Source organism: Lobosporangium transversale (assembly GCF_002105155.1).
Source record: "Lobosporangium transversale strain NRRL 3116 chromosome Unknown BCR41scaffold_90, whole genome shotgun sequence".
NCBI classification, from domain to species: domain Eukaryota; kingdom Fungi; phylum Mortierellomycota; class Mortierellomycetes; order Mortierellales; family Mortierellaceae; genus Lobosporangium; species Lobosporangium transversale.
In genome coordinates this window covers 1-19148 of record NW_019029068.1, presented here as the reverse complement: position 1 = coordinate 19148, position 19148 = coordinate 1, and the positions used below count along the sequence as shown (strand labels likewise).

Genomic DNA, 19148 nt, shown 5'->3' with positions numbered 1-19148 from the left:
ACTAATCAAAATACGCACGCTGTTCGCAAGGCTTGATGCACTAAAGGAATGGAGTAATTGCATTCCACAAGTGCAAACAAGACTGCAGGAACATGGCATGTTTACAAGTAACGCCAGTTTCATTTCCCTTCATTCCTTCAACTTATATATAATAAAATAAAACCCTTTTTCTTGGACTGAAATCTGTGAGGAGCGCCAATGTCCACTGTCAAGGTTAATCTTAAGAATGCAAAGGAGAGCATCGTCAATAAGAATTACGATGATGCGCTTAAATGGGCTCAAAAGGTTCTTGACGCGGACTCGGAAAACTATAATGGGTAAATACATTTACTTTTCTGTGCTATACCGCTGTAAAGGAAGGACCTAATAATATTTATTACGTTTTTTTTTTCAAATCTTAAAAAAGGCTTATATTTTCAGGAATAGCATATCAGAATCTTAAACAGACCGCCAAAGGAGAAGAACATTTTAAGAAGGCTATTGCTGTCAACCCTGAACATCCTTTGGCGCGCGAGGTAACGTAACAGCACTTGACCAATCAACCGAATTGCAATAAAAAAGCAGCTCTACATTTCACTATACTTGAGCATCTTACGCGTGCATGGATACATTCTTATTAGTTTTTTATTTTTATTTTTATTTATTACATTTTGTTGTTGTTGTTGCCCTTTTCGTCAATCTAGGGCTTAATTAAATTCTATGAGGAGCAGAAAAAATTGCCGGAGCTCATCGATGCACTGGAGGAAATACTTCAAATTCATTTAAAAACGTAAGCCGACAAAAGATTTTTTTTTTTCTCATATTAATCTCCAAAGGTTTGGTTTTCTCATTTCAATGGTAATCATAATATTCTGATATTCTGCAAAAAAAAAAAATAGTTCGGATGGAAAAAAGGCACTCTTGACGACAGAGAAATTAATTGAACTCTATACAAATGACGGTCAAATGAACAATGCAGTTGAAAAGATTCGGGCACTTCTACCAGGATCAAAACTCTATGACATCATGGAGAATAAACCCGATCAGTTAGAGATCCTAAAGAGATTGGCATCGTTTCAGGAAAGAACCGATTCAGAATTTTATGAACGTGAAGTTAAACTTCGTCGTGGAAGACTTGGAGGTGGAACACAAGAACAAGTCCAGAACGCTGTCAGAAAGGAATTGTATAACCAATCCGAGGTAGGTTAACTTTTTTCTTTATACATCTGGAGGAGAACTCGGTGCTTGATGATATATTGGGAATAAAGCTCAACCCAGTGCATTCAACTGATTTTATGGCACAACTTTTAAATTTAGCTTGGATCGACATATGAGACAATTTTAGAATTGGATCCTGAAGGCAGTCGAGATTTACAGCTGAAATTACTTCAATTCCTAATCAACAAAATGGAAGCCGTCGCAATGGATCAAAAGACTGCTGTTCGTGAGAAAGCACTGACGTTGGCATCCAATTTGATCAATTATTCTCCATCTTCATTGTCAACATCATCACCATCATCATCACCTCTCCCTTATGAGCTGATTTTAAAATTCACAGACGCAAGTTCCCCCTCCGATTACGATACTGATTTACAGGAGCAATATATTACAAAATATCCCAACACTGGACTCTCCAAAATGATCCAAGCACAACTTCACTTCTCCAATGGGGAACCCAGAGAGGATCTGGTTGAGCTATTGGAGGAGGGCTTCAAATTAGAGCCCAATTTGGCATATGGTTACCTTGTTATCTGCTGGATGGATCACAAAACCAATGATTATGAAGTCGGTTTGGAACATGCCACTGCAGGTCGTGATATCCTTTTGAAACAAGCGGCCACAACAGGATATCCATTTTCGAAGTAAGGATAAAAAAAACTAAATGGCCAGCGATACATTGGAGGACCACCTTGTGAGAAATGGATGCTTGCATGTTCCATAGTAAGAAACAATGCTTACTGGTAGAGTCATACTACGTAATTTCGCTCATTAGAATGCGGCGTTCCTTTGAGCTGTGCATGGCTAACTGTCAGTTTAAAATCAGCCCAAAACTGGCAGACAACGCTCTAGCACTCTTTCAAGGAATCCTGGATGCGGACAAAAATAATATCGAAGCTCTTCAGGTGAGAAAAAGAAAGTTGCTTATCATGTCTAGTATTGCGCATTATTTTATGTTAAAAAAAAAAAAAAAAAAAAGTGCTGAGCCCTACAAGCATAACTTCATTGTGGAATAGGGTGTTGGATTCGTACGATGCATGGAGGGCAAATTTGAAGAAGCTATACAGTCATTTGAGTGTGTCCTTGCTCTAGATTCAAATAATATCCCTGCAAGATCAGAGTTGGGATGGATCAGCTACTTGCAACAGGATTACGACCAAGCAGAGGACAGGTTACGGGAAGTCATAGAAATGTCTGAAGACCCTCGTGCCTTGGATTTATACCGGCTAGGAAGGATCTATTATGACATGGGCGGTAGGTTTGACAAGCAGAGGGGGGAAGAGACTGATAATGAAGTGGTTGAATATGCCGGAGCAGAGCGAGTATAGAAAATCATAAATTGGACAACTTCCTTTTCTTTTTTCTTCGGACATGTTATTAGGTGAGTATCGAGAAAACCCAGAGTACAGCCATGCACAACTTATTGCAGCTGCAAAGCTAGATCCACGCTGCGCTGGTGCGTTCACTTATTTGGGACATTATTACCGTGAAGTGGTCGAGGACGAAGTACGTGCCGAAAAGTGTTACCAACATGCATTTTCGTTGGATCCTTGTGAAGGAGACGCTGGGCGTTTCCTGAGCGACTACTTGCTGAATGGGGGAAGTCTGGAGGGCGCCATTGATATCTATCAACAAGTGATTGAGGCAGATGGTAAAGCCAATTGGGCATTGAACAGGCTGGGATTCGCAGAGTTGATGCGTGGTAACAATATTGAAGCTACTAATGCGTTCCAGAAGCTGTTACGAAATGATATTAAGAATGCATTGGCATGGGAGGGTGTTGCAGAGGCTTATCAGCATGAAGGGCGTTACATGGCAGCATTGAAAGCCTTTACGAGAAATCGAGAACTCAGTCCCGACTCCACCGTGGCAGAATACCATATTGCTCGTGTTCATCAACGACTCGGCATGTATCCAGAAGCAAAAGAACATTACTCTCGTACTTTAGCGTTAGCAGAGAGGAACCAAGAGCCTAAGCATGTGCCATCGTTGATGGGCATGGCTGAAAGCTTTTTAGAGGAAGGAAAGGAGTTTTTCGTATCGGGTTATTATGGACGGTCTGCAGAGTCATGTGGACATGCACTTGAGTATGCCTATCAGCTGCTACAAGAGAATCCTAATATAGTTTCGGCTTGGAAACTCGTCGGGGATGCTTGCCTTGCCTATCGTCTCGTTCCTCGATACCTCCGTCTTTGCCCACTTGAAACTCTCTCTTCTATTCTTACTCTTCTACCCGAAGATACGAATGCTCTACTTCATTTCCCAGCCAACCTTGATGAGGATCTTCTCAAAGTGTTGAAAACCATAAACTGCTCGGATCTTGTTGATGCGACGACAGAAACGACCACTCAGATATTAGATGCCATCTTCACAGTCGCAGGGCTGGCTTACAAAAAAGCCAACATCTTGAGCGGAAATCAAGGCCATTTAGCGGCTCATTATTGGTATGACATCGCTCTCAGCTACTATTATCGATATGAGAACACTATCAAGAAAAGCCGTACTTCCGGGTCAGCTCATTCTGGAAGTCAGTGGTTGAATGTCACAATACGGTGTTTGAAGGCTTCATTGCATTTTGAAGAGGAAAATCCGATTGTGTGGAATGCGCTTGGTGTTGCTGCATTGTCCACGAATCCAAAGATCAGTCAGCACGCTTTTATCAAATCCATTGAGTATGATTCAAAGGTAAGGTTTCACATTGTTTCTATATATATGAATTTTAATGCAACGTGTATCATTCTGGTGCTCTTGAGCACAGTATTAGTCAGTGTTCTAGAATTCCAATTGATATAAAAAAAAATCTCTTCATACTACACTCTACACCAGAATGCTGCACCATGGTCCAATCTCGGATTCTTGTATATTCTTAACTCGGAATTGGATCTTGCTCTGAAAGCATTTATTACTGCGCAGACACTTGATCCATCATTGGCGGAGGCATGGACAGGACAGGCATGTGTTGCCAACCTTTGGGGAACGAACGAAGCAACAGGTCTTTTTGCTCATGCCTGTGAATCTAGTACGGCTTCAGTTTTAGAAGCAGACTATGGTTATGCCATCAATGCTTTCACGGATATGCTGTCTAGCTTCCACAAAGCCAGTGGTCCTGCCGGCCAAACGCCTTCCACCGGTGGTAGCGGTATAAAGCGCAAATCCCCTGTGAGTGCGGCGACACTGTTGGTGACACCAGCATTTGCACTTTCCAAATATTTAGAGCAAAGGCCCAGAGATGTTGCTGCCTGGAATTTGCTAGGTCTGATTCGAGAGCGATTCTTGCAGCAAGAAGGGGCAGCTGATTGCTTCTTGACTGCGATTAGAATCTTGGATGAGGAAGAAGGTGAAGTGGACAATAATGTGGATGCCGGAAGTAGTTACAGAAAGCGCAAGATGATACTGCTCCATAATTTGGCGCGTGCATTGTTGTCGATGCAGAATTATAGCGGTGCAGTGGAAGCGTATGAGGCTTCACTTGAATTGGAAGGGACGGAAGCAAAGCCCAATGTGATCAGGACATGCAAGCATTTAGGTGCAGGCTTGGCTCTCTATTATGCTGGGGAATTGGAACGGAGTCTCTCAATGTTTGAGATTGCGCTATCAGAAACAGAACAGGTGGAAGGGATGGAGGGCTCAAGGGACGATGTCGTGGTTCTGTTGAGTCAAGTGCTTTGGGCATTAGGTGGAGAGGAGCAGCGAGCGGTGGCGAAGGAAGAGCTATTCCGCTGTATCGCTCAATCGCCAACTCATCTACCGGCGATCTTTGGACTGGCCTCTATGGGTCTTGTTCAAAATGATGAGACATTGGCTACAGCCGCATTGAAAGAGATCCTTAAGTTTTCACGTCAGGAATTGGCAGAAATAGATCCTGAGATGCGATCGGATCGACTCTTGAGTCAGTACTTTTCGCTCTTGAGTGAATTCAAGCTGTCGATCGCAGCATTGTCCAAATCAGTGCATCAAGCGCCAACGGAGGCAGCCCTCTGGAGGCGACTTTCTGAACACCTGTCGATGACGATCGGGACAAGTGGAACGAGTGCTTACTCTGTTGCACAGTCCAATGCACAGGCAGCATTGGATCTGTTGAGGCAACAGGAGAGTCTACAGGCCTCAGACCTGATGCATGGGTATGCACAAGTGGCAGGAACGATGTTATTGACAGATCAGGAGCGACAACAGAAGGTAGCAGGATGGAAGAATGCCAAGAAGGAGAAAGTAGAGGAGGAGAATCGTCAGAGCATAGCAAGGGTTCGAGAAGCAGTATCGATGGCGCAGCGGGCGGTGATGGCAGCACCCTGGGAAAGACAAGGATGGCAGGTTGTTGGGGTGGCCACTGAAGCCTTAGTGGTGCGGTCATGAGTTTTAATAGATTCGTTGGTTCAATTAACCAAAAATTTGTCAGGGTGAGTCCGCATTGGCTAATTCAGGATTCAGGATAAAAATTAAAATCAAAAATAAATGAAAAACAAAAACAAAATAAAAAGCAGGATTAAAATAAAACATAAAACAGAAAAGACCTCTTTTTTTTACTTGAAAATGAAAATTGCTAAACAAGCACAGCATTTCAAGCATTTCACTTCTCTTTCTGGATTTGCCTCAAAACCAACAGTCTTTCTTTGATTTATGGCTAATGAACTGTTAACACTCGATTAAGAAACATTGTCTCATTACCTCATTACCTCACACTCATTCTCATTTTCGTACACTTTTCTTCTTTTTCTTATTTGTCCTGCATCAAAGGCTTTTTAGTTTTTTACTTTTTCTATTTTCTTTTTCATTCCTCAACGGAATGTCATCTCAGCACTCTTACAACCATCAGGACATTGCTACTACGACAAGTCGGTCTAACGAGCATAGTAACAATAACAACTCGATTAACCCAACAGGATCATATTCAACAAACCAAATAGCATCTTCCTTATCTGCACCTGCATCTGCCCCTTCGTCTACTGCCACTCCTGAAACTAACGCTGGAACAAACAACCAAACACCAATATTCTCTGCAACCGGACCAACGTCTACAAGCGAGGTTCCAGATCAACGTCCGCGGTCAATCCACACAAGCGTCGATAATCCCCCTTCGAGTGTAGCCGCTGCCACCGTAACTGCTCCAACAACCACGGCCATCTCCCCCAGCCCATCAGGTCAAGCGCAAACCTCGTTAAGCATCATCGGCACAAACATTAACGTTGGATCTAGTGTATTCTCCCTTCTCCGCCGCCACTTCCCAACCATGTCTCTGAATACGGACCAGCAGCAGCAACAACAGCAACAGCAAGACAATAGTCGAGCATCACATTTACCGTTACCACTGCCCGAACGGGAGGATTCCAGTCGTACTCGATCAATCACATTCGGGACACTCAAGAAGGCATCGATGTCTGGTTATTTACCCTCTTCTTCTTCCTCGTCTGCCTCCGCTGCAACTTCAGCAACAATGGTGATGAAAAAGTCGAAAATGACCACCTTGCCATCTTACTTTCAATACACAACATTCAAACAATATTTTCAGCCAGAAGGTCCTCCGATCGACCTTCAGACATTAGCATCTACCAACACAGATCGTGAGCCCTCAAAGCGTAGACGACTTCATCTGGATAGTCATCGAAGACGACATACACATTTTCGTCAGGATAGTGATAGCAGCAGCAGCAGCAGTGGAGAGAGCACAAGCGGTGGCGGAGGTAGCAGTAGTAGTGGTAGTAGTAGTGGTAGTGAATCTGCAAACAGCTCCTTTGAAAATGAGAGATGTTTGAACAACAGCACCAACACCAACCATGACAATAACAGCAACTCATCCAAGCCAGACCGTCCACCCCTACGATATCAGTTGCCCTCCCGATGGAGTACTGTGGATAAAACAGATAAGACAAGGCTTTCTGAAGATGACTTGCAAGCACATTATTTCGGTAATGTTTTAGTTGCAAAAACACCTTGGGGTCATACTTTATTAAGGGAGAATTCTAATCAACTTATTTGTCAAATAGGTCCAGGTGAAGTCGATAGTGATGCTGCTTCCATTCGTGCCAATCGACCGATCCCACCGCAGTGTGGAGTGTATTATTATGAAGTAATGATTAAAAGCAAAGGACAGAAAGGGTAAGGGAAATATTGAAGAAGAAAAGATGCCAATCTCTGCTCACATTATCCTAACCTAACGAATGTTGCGTTGATATGACATTGCACTGAATTGCATTGCATTATTAGATACATCGGAATAGGAGTATGTAGTGCGATGGTGCCACTAGACCGTCTACCAGGTAAAGTCCCTATATCTGTATAATAAAATAGAGCAAGAAAACAATGTCCCTACAAAGATGGACATAAATGCATGTAATGCTACATGATCCCATTTTAAACAAAGACCCTATCCCATTCTATCCTATCCTACCCAACCTAATCCAACCCAACCCTATCAATGTCCCATAGGCTGGGAGCCACAGTCATGGGGCTATCATGGTGATGACGGCAACAGCTTTGGAGGCTGTGGCAATGGGCGGCCCTATGGACCCGTTTTTACCACAGGAGATGTCATTGGGTGTGGCATCAACTTTCGGGATATGTCCTTATTCTACACCAAGAACGGCGTCTACCTCGGGGTTGCATTCCGAGATCTGAAAGGAACACTCTATCCGACAGTTGGGATGAGAACTGCGGGTGAAGTTGTTGAAGCCAACTTTGGGCAGCGAGAGTTTGTTTACAATATTGAGGACTATGTCATGGTAAAAAGATTTTTTTCCTTTTTTTCTTTTATTATATCTGTATTTGACTCTCATTCATCAAATGGACGACGCGCAACAAGGCTAGATCGATTTACCCTTCTTATTTTTTTTTATCCATTCCCTCCCTCCGTAGAATGAAAAAATCGAAGCATGGCAAACATTGGAGAATTCATTGCAGAGTACGTTGAGTGAAAGGCATCAAATGAGCTATCTGTCACAGAGTTTGAGTGAGTTGATCTTATCATACATGATTCACCACGGATACTCTGAGAGTGCAAAGCAATTTTCGAATGATCTTCTTCCTACACCCCTGCAACGTCAAGGTTCTTCAACATCCGCAGCTAAAGAATTTCAGAATTATCCTCCCTTGGTCCTTGATACGGAGAGACGAAAAGGTAACCTGTATACTCTTTTTGTTTTATTTTTTATCTTTTAGAGCGCCAAACTTTTGAGATGCATGGCATAAAATATCTAACTATGCGCTATCTTATTATTATTATTATTTTAGAAATTCGGGATACGATTTTAGCAGGAGAGATTGATCGCGCAATGGAATTGCTAGATACATACTACCCAGGGATCACCATGGAAAACGAAGATATGCTCCTTCAACTTCGATGTCGCAAATTTGTAGAGATGGTCAACAAAGCATCGACTCCACTCCGTAAATTAGATCAGCAAAAGACTGGGAAGGGTAAAGGAAAGGATAAGGATAAGGATACAGTTAAAGGAGAGATCAAGTCTCATCCAAGAAGCTTCATGGATGTGGAGATGACTGATGTCAATCGAGGTGAGGAGACGATGGAGATTGATCAAGAGAGACCACCTCCGTCCTCCATCTCAATTTCAAAGAGGACTGCTCTTGAACAAGGAGACTATAACAGCAACAATAGTAACAGGAGCGAGGGACTGGAGGAACTTGGGGATATGTTGAAGGATGCAATTCAGTACGGACAATCCTTACATGAGCAGTATAAGGATAACCGACGGCTTTCTGTCCAAGAGATGTTGGTCGACTCGTTTGCGATACTGGCTTATTCAGATGCGGACCATACTGCTCCAACTAGTTTACCAGCAACTAAGTCCCTGTCGTCGTCGTCGTCTTCTTCTTCTTCTTTATCACATCCTCTTCCTCCTCTTCATTCCTCCTCTTCTTCTTCTTCTTCTCATCATCATCGTCATCATCATCAGCATCAGCATCGTCATGGATCGAAACCCATTTCGCGTGAGAAGGTTGCTAATACAGTCAACACTGCAATCTTGGCTTCACAGGATCTGCCGACGATTGCACCGTTGGAGACTATTTATAGACAGACAAATGTGGTGATGTCAGAGTTGACCCGATTGGGCGTTGGTTCAGCAGCGTTCCTTGATGTGGAAAAGGATTGTTTAGAGTAGGAAGAATTATCATAAAACATTATAAATAATGTGAAGCGAATGAAAAAAAAAAAAAAAAAAAAAAAAAAATTGTTGAGAGTAAAAGAGAGTAAGAGTAAGAGTAAAAGAACTACCAAAAACGGCCTAAAATTGAAATTGACTATTTGGACTGAAGCATGATCAGCTTCCTTCTCTACGCATACTTTTCTCTTTTCTGCCCCCAAGCTTCCAAAGTGTTAGAATTGTCTGTATACAAGTTCGCTTGCCAATAAAATATTCCCGGTACCTTCCTGAAATGGAAAAGGCCCATTCTTGGTTTGACTGGAATATGCCTTGCTAGCCAACTAGAGCCATGTAAACAGCTTGTCATATACCATTCGACTAGCAAGAGTTATTGATGGTATATCCTGCCTGTCAGCTGAAAATACAAATTTTCTCAGGCTCCTCAGGCACATTTCAAGCACATTCAGGCACAACCAACGCAGGCATACTTATCTTTGTCCCACCCAAACTGTCATTTCCCCCTCTCTCCTCTCCTTCTCCTTCCCAGTGCTCCTATTCGAACTGAAATTTTGTCAATTGATATTTATTTTTTTAATCTGAAACATCATAATTGACAAAATTTCAGTTCGAATAGGAGCACTGCTCCTTCCTCATCCTAAGCACCCCTACCCTGAGTCGAAAGAGTGTCAAGTCACATGAATTTCAGTTTTTCCTTTTTTAGAAGTCAAACATCATTCTTTTTTCTCCTCAGGATGGAGCTGAGCGAGCCAATTCACCATGCTCACTACAAAGTGTCATCACCACCTAAAAAAGAAAGAAGAAAAGATAATCTCAACTCCATTCCATCCCTTTTTGCATGATGGACAACCTCAAATTAAATCCAAAAATCATTTTGATTATTGGTGGCTTCCTAAACCGGAAGGACCTTCTACGTTGTATTCGTGTCTCCAAGACCTTTCACGATACTCTTGTCGGATTCATTTGGAAAAAAGTCCTCGTTTGCCATCGCACAAGACATTTTACTAAGGAAATGGTGGAGGAACACAAGAAATATATTGAAGAGCTTGAGTTTCTTCATAGATTTCCCGACGTATATATATCATTGAAAGGGCTTGATCGCCTCAAACACATCAGTTATATTATGGGAGAATATTATGACCTGTCCTATCTTTCCTATCTTCCCGATCTCATCAAGGCTCACGGATCCACAATTACGAAGCTATCATTTAAGCAATCGACTTTACGAGAGATATGGGAAGCAGCACTAGAATGCATCCATCTTGAGGACCTAACCGTTTGTCGTATGAGGCTAAGCAGTGATATCGTGGATTTATTTTTTCAAATCTGCAAGAAGATTAAGCGCTTGGATATGCAAAATGTATATCTCGATGGGCTTCCTTCCAACTTCTTGAGCGACAACACGGACAAATTCATCTTCTCAAATGTGACCACACTAGCCCTTTGGGATGTCGATATAGACCTGCCTCTATCGGAGACGTCAGAGTATTGCCTCAGCATGTTTATTAAGAGATGTCCGGGATTGCAGTCACTGCAACTTGATGGATATCAAAGCAATTTGTACGCGGCAGCATTCCTTCATCATTCCTTCACACTGACAAATCTATCAGAGCTATTTATTGACTGCCGCCGAGGCGAGGCATCAGTAGTGGATATCTACGGTCCCATGTATTTAAACGACGGGGATCTGGCGGCACTTCTCAGACAGATGACTGAACTAAGGCAACTACGTGCTCCACATTGTGGTTTTGGCCCAGCTTCCCTTCGAGAATTGCTAGCAGAAGAGCAAGAGAGCCTGGAAGACGGACGTAAAGTACTAAAGAGAAGGAGTCAGAGGCTTTGCGATACAGTTGAGGTGCTGGACTTCAAAATATACAGCAAAAAGACTGAAGATGTTGCTGAATCGATCTTATCCAATTGTCCACGTCTGAAGAGTTTCTATGGATCTAGAGAGTTCTCCAGCACCCCATCCTACAGCCCATCCTACAGCCCATCCTACAGCCCATCCTACAGCCCATCCTACAGGCCAGCCACCCCGTCTTATGACCCATCCGACAGCCCAGTTAGCCCGTCTTATAGCCCACCCTATAACCCATCCTACAACGCAGCCAGTCCGTCTTTTAGCCCGACCAACCCGGTCTCTTCTCCATGATACCCCGGATCATACATCATGATAAACAGTAAAGTTAAGTACTGGATCTAGTCGCTTCTAGTAAAAGCATGTCAAACTGCGTTGGGCCAGAGCCAGTTTTTGAAGAGTAGCGAGTTTACGCTGTAGCACACCTGTTTTAGAATATTCAGAAGTATTGAGTGAAACTAGATATCTATGCTGACGACTGAAATATGAAGTTTGCAAACCAGTAAAATTAATATGAAACAACGAAAGTCCTTTCAAATAGCATGGAAACTGTTGAATATATGCAATTTCCCATGAGGAATCCATTAATCGCTGGTGCTCAGCTGATAAAGACTTATTTTCATGAAGGAAAGTCGGTCAAGGGCTAAAAAAAAAAGTTCAGCACAAATTTGCAGGGCGCGGTAGAACATGGGGGCAAAGGGCGTGGCAGGAGCGAGTCAGTACGTTTGCAGTTCTATTCCACCATGACCACCTCTATCCACTACGAAATACCACCATCACTACTAAAAAAAAAGGAAGGACAATCTTAACTCCATCCCATCATCTCTCATTGCATGACGGGCGACATCAAACTGAATCCTTTGGAGATTCCAGAGATCATCTCACTTGTTGGCGATTTCTTGGGTCAAGACGACATCATTAATTGTATTCGCATCTCAAAGACTTTCCACAACACACTTGTCGGATCCATATGAAAGCGCATTTTTGTGGAAGATGATTCAGGGTATCCCATAGGGAGAGCACTACAGAACAACAAGGAGCACATCGAGGAGCTTCATTTTTTTATTCGCCTATCAGAAGATTACAGGTCATTGAAAGACTGTAGCCGCCTCAAGCGGGTCAGCTACCAAATACCGACACATTCTTCAATCTCGAACGACCTTCTCGAGCTCATTAAGACCCATAGAACCACAATCACTCACTTTTCGGTTATGTACGAGTATTCGGGTTTGGGAGAAATATGGGAGGTACTGCTGGAATGCACCAACCTTAGGATCTTGGAGATTAACAGCTCGAATATAATCGAAGAAGAAGTCGATCTATTTTTTCGAGTCTGCAAGAAACTTAGACGCTTGGAAATACACACTGTAACGGTCTCTCATCTCCCTGCCAACTTCTTGAGCGACGACACGGATACATTTGTTTTTCCAATTGTGAAATTAATCGTTGATAATATCCAAATACTCAACCCTCCATATCCGCATACATCGTCATATTGTCTCGGCATGTGGACTAGGAGATGTCCAGGATTAGCATCATTGCTCTTCTATCCCCCTCAAGGGGTCCCTGAGGCCATAGAGATAAAGCAAATAGGCATTGACTTCTACAGGGCGGCATTCTTTCACCGGCCCTGCACACTGACAAATATCTCAGAGCTACACCTTTACCGCGTGGATATAAAAGACGAGGACATGGCGGTGATACTCAGATAGTTGACGGACCTTAGGCTACTACATGCTCACAACTGTGAGTTTGGACAGCTCTCCATGCGGGAATTACTAGCAGAGGAGCAGGAGGTTCTTGAGGATGGATACATAGTACTGAAAAGGAGAGAGCAGAGGCTCTGCGTTACTGTTGAATCACTGGAATCAATAGACAAACTGAAAGAACTGATGGCATTGTTCAAGCGATCCTATCCAATTGTCCACATCTGAAGCGCCTGAAGGGGTCTAGGGCTACAGTGAAAGAGATTACTTGTGGCGCAGAATGGGCCAGTACCGGCCTCATACATTTGGCCATCGACCTTGAAGCAGATGTTAATCAAGAGACTACAGAAGGCATGGAGATGCAGCGTGTTGTGTTTAGACAAATAGGCAGGTTGACTCGACTGAGGATCCTTGAGCTGACAGATTGGTTTTCACAATCGGAGAAAATCAAGACACTAGACTTGAGGCTAAGAGCGGGTCTAGATGAACTAGTCGACCTGAAGAGTCTACTTAATTTATTTTTCTTACGCGATAAGCATCAACAAATGCAGCTTGAGGATGCAACGTGGATTGTAAGCAATTGGCCGAGTATCAAAGATTTGTATGGGGTTGTGAGCAGCGATCCAGACACATGCAGTTTAGTAACAAAGTTGCTCCAATCCCACAATGTTACCATTCAGCGGCATTAACAAAATAAAAAATGTTATCGTAGATCTTGAGCAAAAGACAGTTACTTTACAAATGGGCAGTGTTATGAGTGCAACAATGAAGCCATATTGTAAGAATGTTCCGAAATGGCCATAAAGTATTATTATTATTATTATTATTATTATTTTCATCGAGAACAGCCACTACAACACCTCGGTTTAATTCCTCTCTTCCTCAGCCTTCTACAGCTCTCACAAGGATTCATTCAGCTATAGGCCTAGAAAAGTAGTTCAGCCATCACTTGTTAGATGAAAGTCCGCAGCTCGGCTCGACAGACTAGGATCAGATTTCACAAACACTTTTCTAGACAGTATGGTAACAAGTTCACCTTGCTATCATCTATACTAAATTTTCAATTTTCAGAGTGCATTTTAACGCTTTTTTTTTTTTTTTTTTTTACACTGTTTTATTAATGGATTGCTTGCTATCTAGCTATCTAACTTACCTGGCTACTATTCTAAGCTACAAGAAGCCAGACTCTTAGCCACCTTGGAAAGTGCTTTCCTTTGTCACCATCGAAAAGTCTCTCCAAGATGTTGTCCGGAGCACACCACGTGGAGGTGGTCTGGCATATCGTGCTCCGTTGGTCAGGCCCCATGGCCTTGCAAACGCCCGCACACACACACACACATATATTTACCCATTCCCATTCCCATTCCCTTTCCCAGTCGAAGAGGCTCCGCCACCGCATGGCTCATTCAAGAACCAGCGTAGGCTCATGCCCGTTCGGACCCACCTTAGATATGCATCGATTGTTGCATCTTGGATGTGCATTGTTGCTATGTTAAGAGTGCTTTGTGTTAGTAAGAGTTTTTTTTTATGTTTTTCTGGCTTGAGGTTTTTTTTTGTTTTTTTTATGTTTTTCTGATTTATGTTTTTTTTTTTTTTTTTTTTTTTTTTTTTTTGGCTTTTCTTTTCTTGACTTTTTTTATTTTTCTTTTCTTGGATTAAGATTAATTTATTTGGTGTTTTTTTTTTTTTTTTTTTTTTTTTTTTTTTTGGTTTTTTTTCTTTGAATTATCTTTATTTATTTTTCATCGTTGATTTTTCTTGTTTTTTGTTTGTTTTCTTTTTTTGTTTCTTTGTTTCTTCTTTTGTTTCTTCTTTTGTTTCTTTGTTTTCTTTTTTTGTTTCTTTGTTTCTTCTTTTGTTTCTTCTTTTGTTTCTTTGTTTTCTTTTTTTGTTTCTTTGTTTCTTCTTTTGTTTCTTTGTTTTCTTTTTTTGTTTCTTTGTTTCTTCTTTTGTTTCTTTGTTTTCTTTTTTTGTTTCTTTGTGATTTTGGATTTTTTTTTTTTTTTTTTTTTTTTTTTTTTTGGAGGCGTTTGTTTTGGCTTCATGGATTGTTCGGCCTTTTTTTGGTTTCGTTCTTCAGCTAGTGGTGCCGAGCTTTCAGTACCAGCGCCTTTTAGGGTGTGCTGTGGGAAATGGTCTGGCCATTATGGAGTTGCTCGAGAGGCCTTTGCCATCTAGTCATCATGCCCAGGAGGCGGGCTGGCCGGTTGGTCATTAAGAGCTGATCGAATGTGGTAGCCCGGCCATTTGTCTAGGGCCGTTTGAGCAGGACCGTTTGGATACAGCTGCTTGTTTGAGTGCGGCTGTTTGGGTGCGGCGGCTGTTTGAGCGCGGCTGTTTGAGCGCGGCTGTTTGAGCGTGGCTGTTTGAGCGTGGCTGTTTGGATGCGGCGGCTGTTTGTTTGAGCACGGCTGTTTGGATGCGGCAGCTTCGCTGTGAGCTATAAAGCTCCAGCTGCTTTCTATGGGTTCATGTCGTTTACAGTCTAATTGTGGAATGAAAAGAAAGAGATAGGCAGGGAAAGAAACATCAGAACAAGAACAGTGCAGCACAGAGCAAGAAGGTTGAGAACTTCAGTAGGAGTGTGTATTTGGAGAGTGTTGCTTACCTTTAATCTTGGTTGAGGAGGCCGATGGTCGAGGAGACCGAAGAGAAAGAGAAGAGAAAAGAAAAAAAAAAAAAGAAGAGAGTCAAAATTGGCTTTTTTTATTATTTTTTATGTTCGCGAAAGAAGAGGAGAAGTGATTGGATTTCAAAAGCACGATGTACTAAGTACCTTGCTTGCTGTACGCTCAAGAGCGACCAATAAAATGCAAACAACAACAATAAAAAATAAAAAATATACGTGTCTTTGATGTCATCTGTCATATTTCATATGATAATGAAGAGACTCTCACGATTAGAGATGGGAAAAACACTCTGTCTTCAAGACTCGCAATAAAGGCCTGTCCACAACCAACCAGAGCATGAGCTACATTGATCTCGAGTTATTTACTCTTGTTGGTAAAGGGAATCATCTTCTCAATCCTCTTCTTCTATTCTCTTTCTTCGGCCCTAACAAGAGATGGGATGAACTGTACTTCGGCAGATTGGCGTTTTTCCAGAGTGTGATAGAAAATAACACATGACAATCCTCAGAATACTTCTGCGCCTTTTTTTTATTTTTTGTTTTTTATTTTTTTATTTTCATGCAAGGCAATATAGAATATATAAAGATTAGTGAATAGCTGATTAGGCGGTGCGTTTATAATTCCTTTGTCTGAAGGTGAAATAAAGTATAGATATACCAACATTTATGTATCGAAAATTTATAAAAGCACACAATCGTATCGAAGGAATGACGTGTCGTATCTCTTTGGCGTTCTGAAAAGGAAAAAAAGGAAAAAAAGGAAAAAAAGGAAAAAAAGGAAAAAAAGGAAAAAAGGAAAAAAAGAAAAAGAATCTGCTCGGCGAAGCACAGTTCTCACAATAGTCTATCCTATTCCTTGTTAGAAATGAAGAGGGAGAAGAGAAGAAGAGAATTAAGTAGAAAGTTAGACTGGTAGTGCCTGATGGGCCCCATTGCCAAGCAAAAAAAAAAAAAAGGTACTCGAGCTTAATGCTGGTGAAAAATGGGAGTATGCGAGTGTTGATAAGCTATTGTGCATTGAATCCTGTCCTTTTACTTTAGTCGCATCACACTGCTCACTGTCCTTTAGTCTCTCTTTGTTGTACACCATGCAAAGAGAGCAATGTGGCTCGTGCTCTTGTTTGTAGACAGGCAGGTTGTTGTTTGTATGATTTTGCAGATCATTGAGGATAGAATGTTATTAATGCTCTTTCCATCCCACCTTCACCCGTGAGAGTTTTTTCTTTCTCCACCTTGCAAACATATGAAAATCGACGGATGATATCACAGGTGCACTGATTATCCAATTTTAATATCCGCTATGCCGCTTCTTTTTTTTTTTTTTTTTTTTTTTTTTTGCACACATGTTCTAGAGCGCAAAAAAGCATATCCATTATTCACTCAATACTTTGAAATCGCAAATTGGTTTCACTTCAGAGCGATGTCAAAAACCACTGATCGCACATCCCTTCGCCCTTTACTCGCGAGTGCCTTCGATAAACAATAGACTTTTTACTTTTCTTTTCCTTTTTCTCCCCAACACGCAGCAACTAAGAAGTAACAAAAGAAAAAAATAAAAAGCAAATAACAGAAAAACAGAGAAAATTATGGGATAAAGAAACACAACAACAAGACAACACCTGTCAAAGTAACTACAGGCTCCCTCAATCAAAGCAAACACAGACTCCTCCAACCAAAGCAAACATACCCAGCCTCAACCAAATCACCAAAGGCAGTGCCAGTCATAACAAACACAGGGCGCCTCAAGCAAAACAAACACGCTAAAGGCACCCAAAAAGCATCCAATAGCCTACGCATATCAAGACTACGAACCTCTAAAGCACGAAAGCAAAAGTCTTTTTGGCTAAGAGTCTGGCCGTCTTTGGGATAGGATGCATCTCAGGAGTACCAATAAACATTGCTTGTCTGAAATATTGGTAGATTCTTGTCCTTGATCAGTGTGAGCGCAGTTGTTCCTTCAAAACTTATCACAGGAATATGTCAATAAGTAGTAAACTATCTTAACCTTGCTTAATAACGCTCTGCCATTATACATAGAAGGTTCAGCCTATTCCAGATGCGACACCCCCCTCCCAATGACTTTCTGGGTAGGATTTTCTATTCTATTTTGAATAATTCCATCCGATTTAAGAAATGAAACGAGAAACATATGATTCTGAATTTTTAAATTGGTTTTTAGGTCGTCTTCGCGTCTCAATTCAATCGTATCCTAAAAAATAGTCAGAAAGTCAATGGGAGGGTATACAATGTAGCACTTGAGAGCGTTTTGAGATCATCCTTGCTAAACTTTAACCGGCTAATGAATGTAGATTAATTATGTGAGCACGAGCCATATTCAGCGCGTCCGAGAAGAGGTATTTGGTGATAGTATATATAAACAAATAAACAGGGTTGATAGATCGGCAAGCAAATGTGAATGTGAAATGTCCAATGTCAATAAGCTTCAATAGTCTCGATAGATGTGGCCGTGCTAGTCCTGTTATCATTTTTGTCTCTTTTAACTTACAGTTCAGCAGGCCAAGTAGACTAAAGGGTAACTATTGTGGATATTTTCCGTCTCGCTCCCTTTATTAACTATACTCTCCGATGCTGGTCAATATTCTGAGCACTACTCAGAATAATAGTGTGTTTTTTAAAATGTGAACGCACTACAGCATAATAGACATCTGAAACGGGACACAACTACCACTCATAGCCCTAAGTTAATGATAGGGATATCGCATTGACACGGCTTGACAATATAACTGGGGTCATGTAACTGTGTAAGCAACTGAGCACATAAAATTTTAAGGTATGCTACTAAAACGAAAAAAGAACAATGCGCGATATCGTTTCTCGAAAAAAAAAAAAAAAAAAAAAAAAAAAAAAAAGAACAGTTGTAGAGCTATTTTATTTTAAATACAGGAAAAGTAGGGTCAGTAATCTTTACCTCTTTACAGGTTGAAGGTCTTTCAGAGGAATAAGGGCTGCACTGGTAAAGGCAGAATCTGATCGTGTTTTAATGTTCTTTCAAACAAATGCACAAAATCGATTACTGTAATCAGACTAAAGAACCAAAAACCTACCGATATGATCGTTATATAGCTATCCCACTCAGAAAGGAAGAAAAATGGATGTGTCCTTTGTTTCGACCATCTACCAGGCGCCATTCGGGCAGGTAAGATTGTTATGTGGCTCACTAACAACAGCAGTGGAATGGTAAACAAGCAGGAAAATTTTAAACGTTGTGCCCATGCACATTCTTTGGTATGTATGCACGACGGAGTAAAAAACATGGATGCTCTTTGCCTTTAAAGTAGCCTCTCTTATGCTACAGCCTAAATCATTTTAGACTATGTACTGCTACTGCCACTGTACCTGTTGTTATCATTGTTTTTTATTATTATTATTATTATTATAAACAAGAACCACATCTTTACCGCTTGTGCTATTTGAGCACGTTTGTTTAACTCTCAGGGTAATATAATACGCCTAAGGGCTAATCAAGAACAAAACAATGAACCATCTCTGGCTCCTCCTAGCTCTTGTAGCCTTTTCGTTTATTATGGTCGTCGTTCTGTGCGATAGACTTAACTTATTCTTACTCTTTTTTTTTCTTTAAGCTGTTTGACCGACTGGAACAGGTTATGTTGATTTTACAGCTG

General features: G+C 41.5%; 4 protein-coding genes across 4 annotated transcripts; all 4 read left to right on the top strand.

The window, feature by feature from the left end:
- The first annotated feature begins 135 nt into the window (after nt 1–135).
- Nucleotides 136–5678, top strand: BCR41DRAFT_365405 (hypothetical protein). The gene is made up of 9 exons (XM_022026157.1): nt 136–317; nt 407–515; nt 684–769; nt 879–1179; nt 1297–1841; nt 1973–2102; nt 2214–2451; nt 2579–3882; nt 4024–5678. The coding sequence occupies exons 1-9, from the start codon at nt 199–201 to the stop codon at nt 5548–5550; spliced, it is 4359 nt and encodes a 1452-aa protein (XP_021875224.1). The 5' UTR covers nt 136–198; the 3' UTR covers nt 5551–5678.
- Nucleotides 5679–5710: 32 nt separating this feature from the next.
- On the top strand, nt 5711–9344 carry BCR41DRAFT_390899 (hypothetical protein). Its single transcript, XM_022028297.1, has 6 exons — nt 5711–7100; nt 7179–7290; nt 7399–7451; nt 7621–7913; nt 8047–8308; nt 8422–9344. The coding sequence occupies exons 1-6, from the start codon at nt 5981–5983 to the stop codon at nt 9309–9311; spliced, it is 2730 nt and encodes a 909-aa protein (XP_021875223.1). The 5' UTR covers nt 5711–5980; the 3' UTR covers nt 9312–9344.
- A 588-nt stretch (nt 9345–9932) lies between these two features.
- BCR41DRAFT_249506 (hypothetical protein) lies at nt 9933–11746 on the top strand. The gene has a single exon (XM_022020172.1). The coding sequence runs from the start codon at nt 10150–10152 to the stop codon at nt 11461–11463; it is 1314 nt and encodes a 437-aa protein (XP_021875222.1). The 5' UTR covers nt 9933–10149; the 3' UTR covers nt 11464–11746.
- A 153-nt stretch (nt 11747–11899) lies between these two features.
- On the top strand, nt 11900–15093 carry BCR41DRAFT_426968 (hypothetical protein; the record flags this gene model as incomplete). The annotated part of the gene is made up of 5 exons (XM_022030806.1): nt 11900–12093; nt 12184–12731; nt 12882–12986; nt 13106–13447; nt 14956–15093. The coding sequence occupies exons 1-5, from the start codon at nt 12003–12005 to the stop codon at nt 15091–15093; spliced, it is 1224 nt and encodes a 407-aa protein (XP_021875221.1). The 5' UTR covers nt 11900–12002.
- Nucleotides 15094–19148: the final 4055 nt, after the last annotated feature.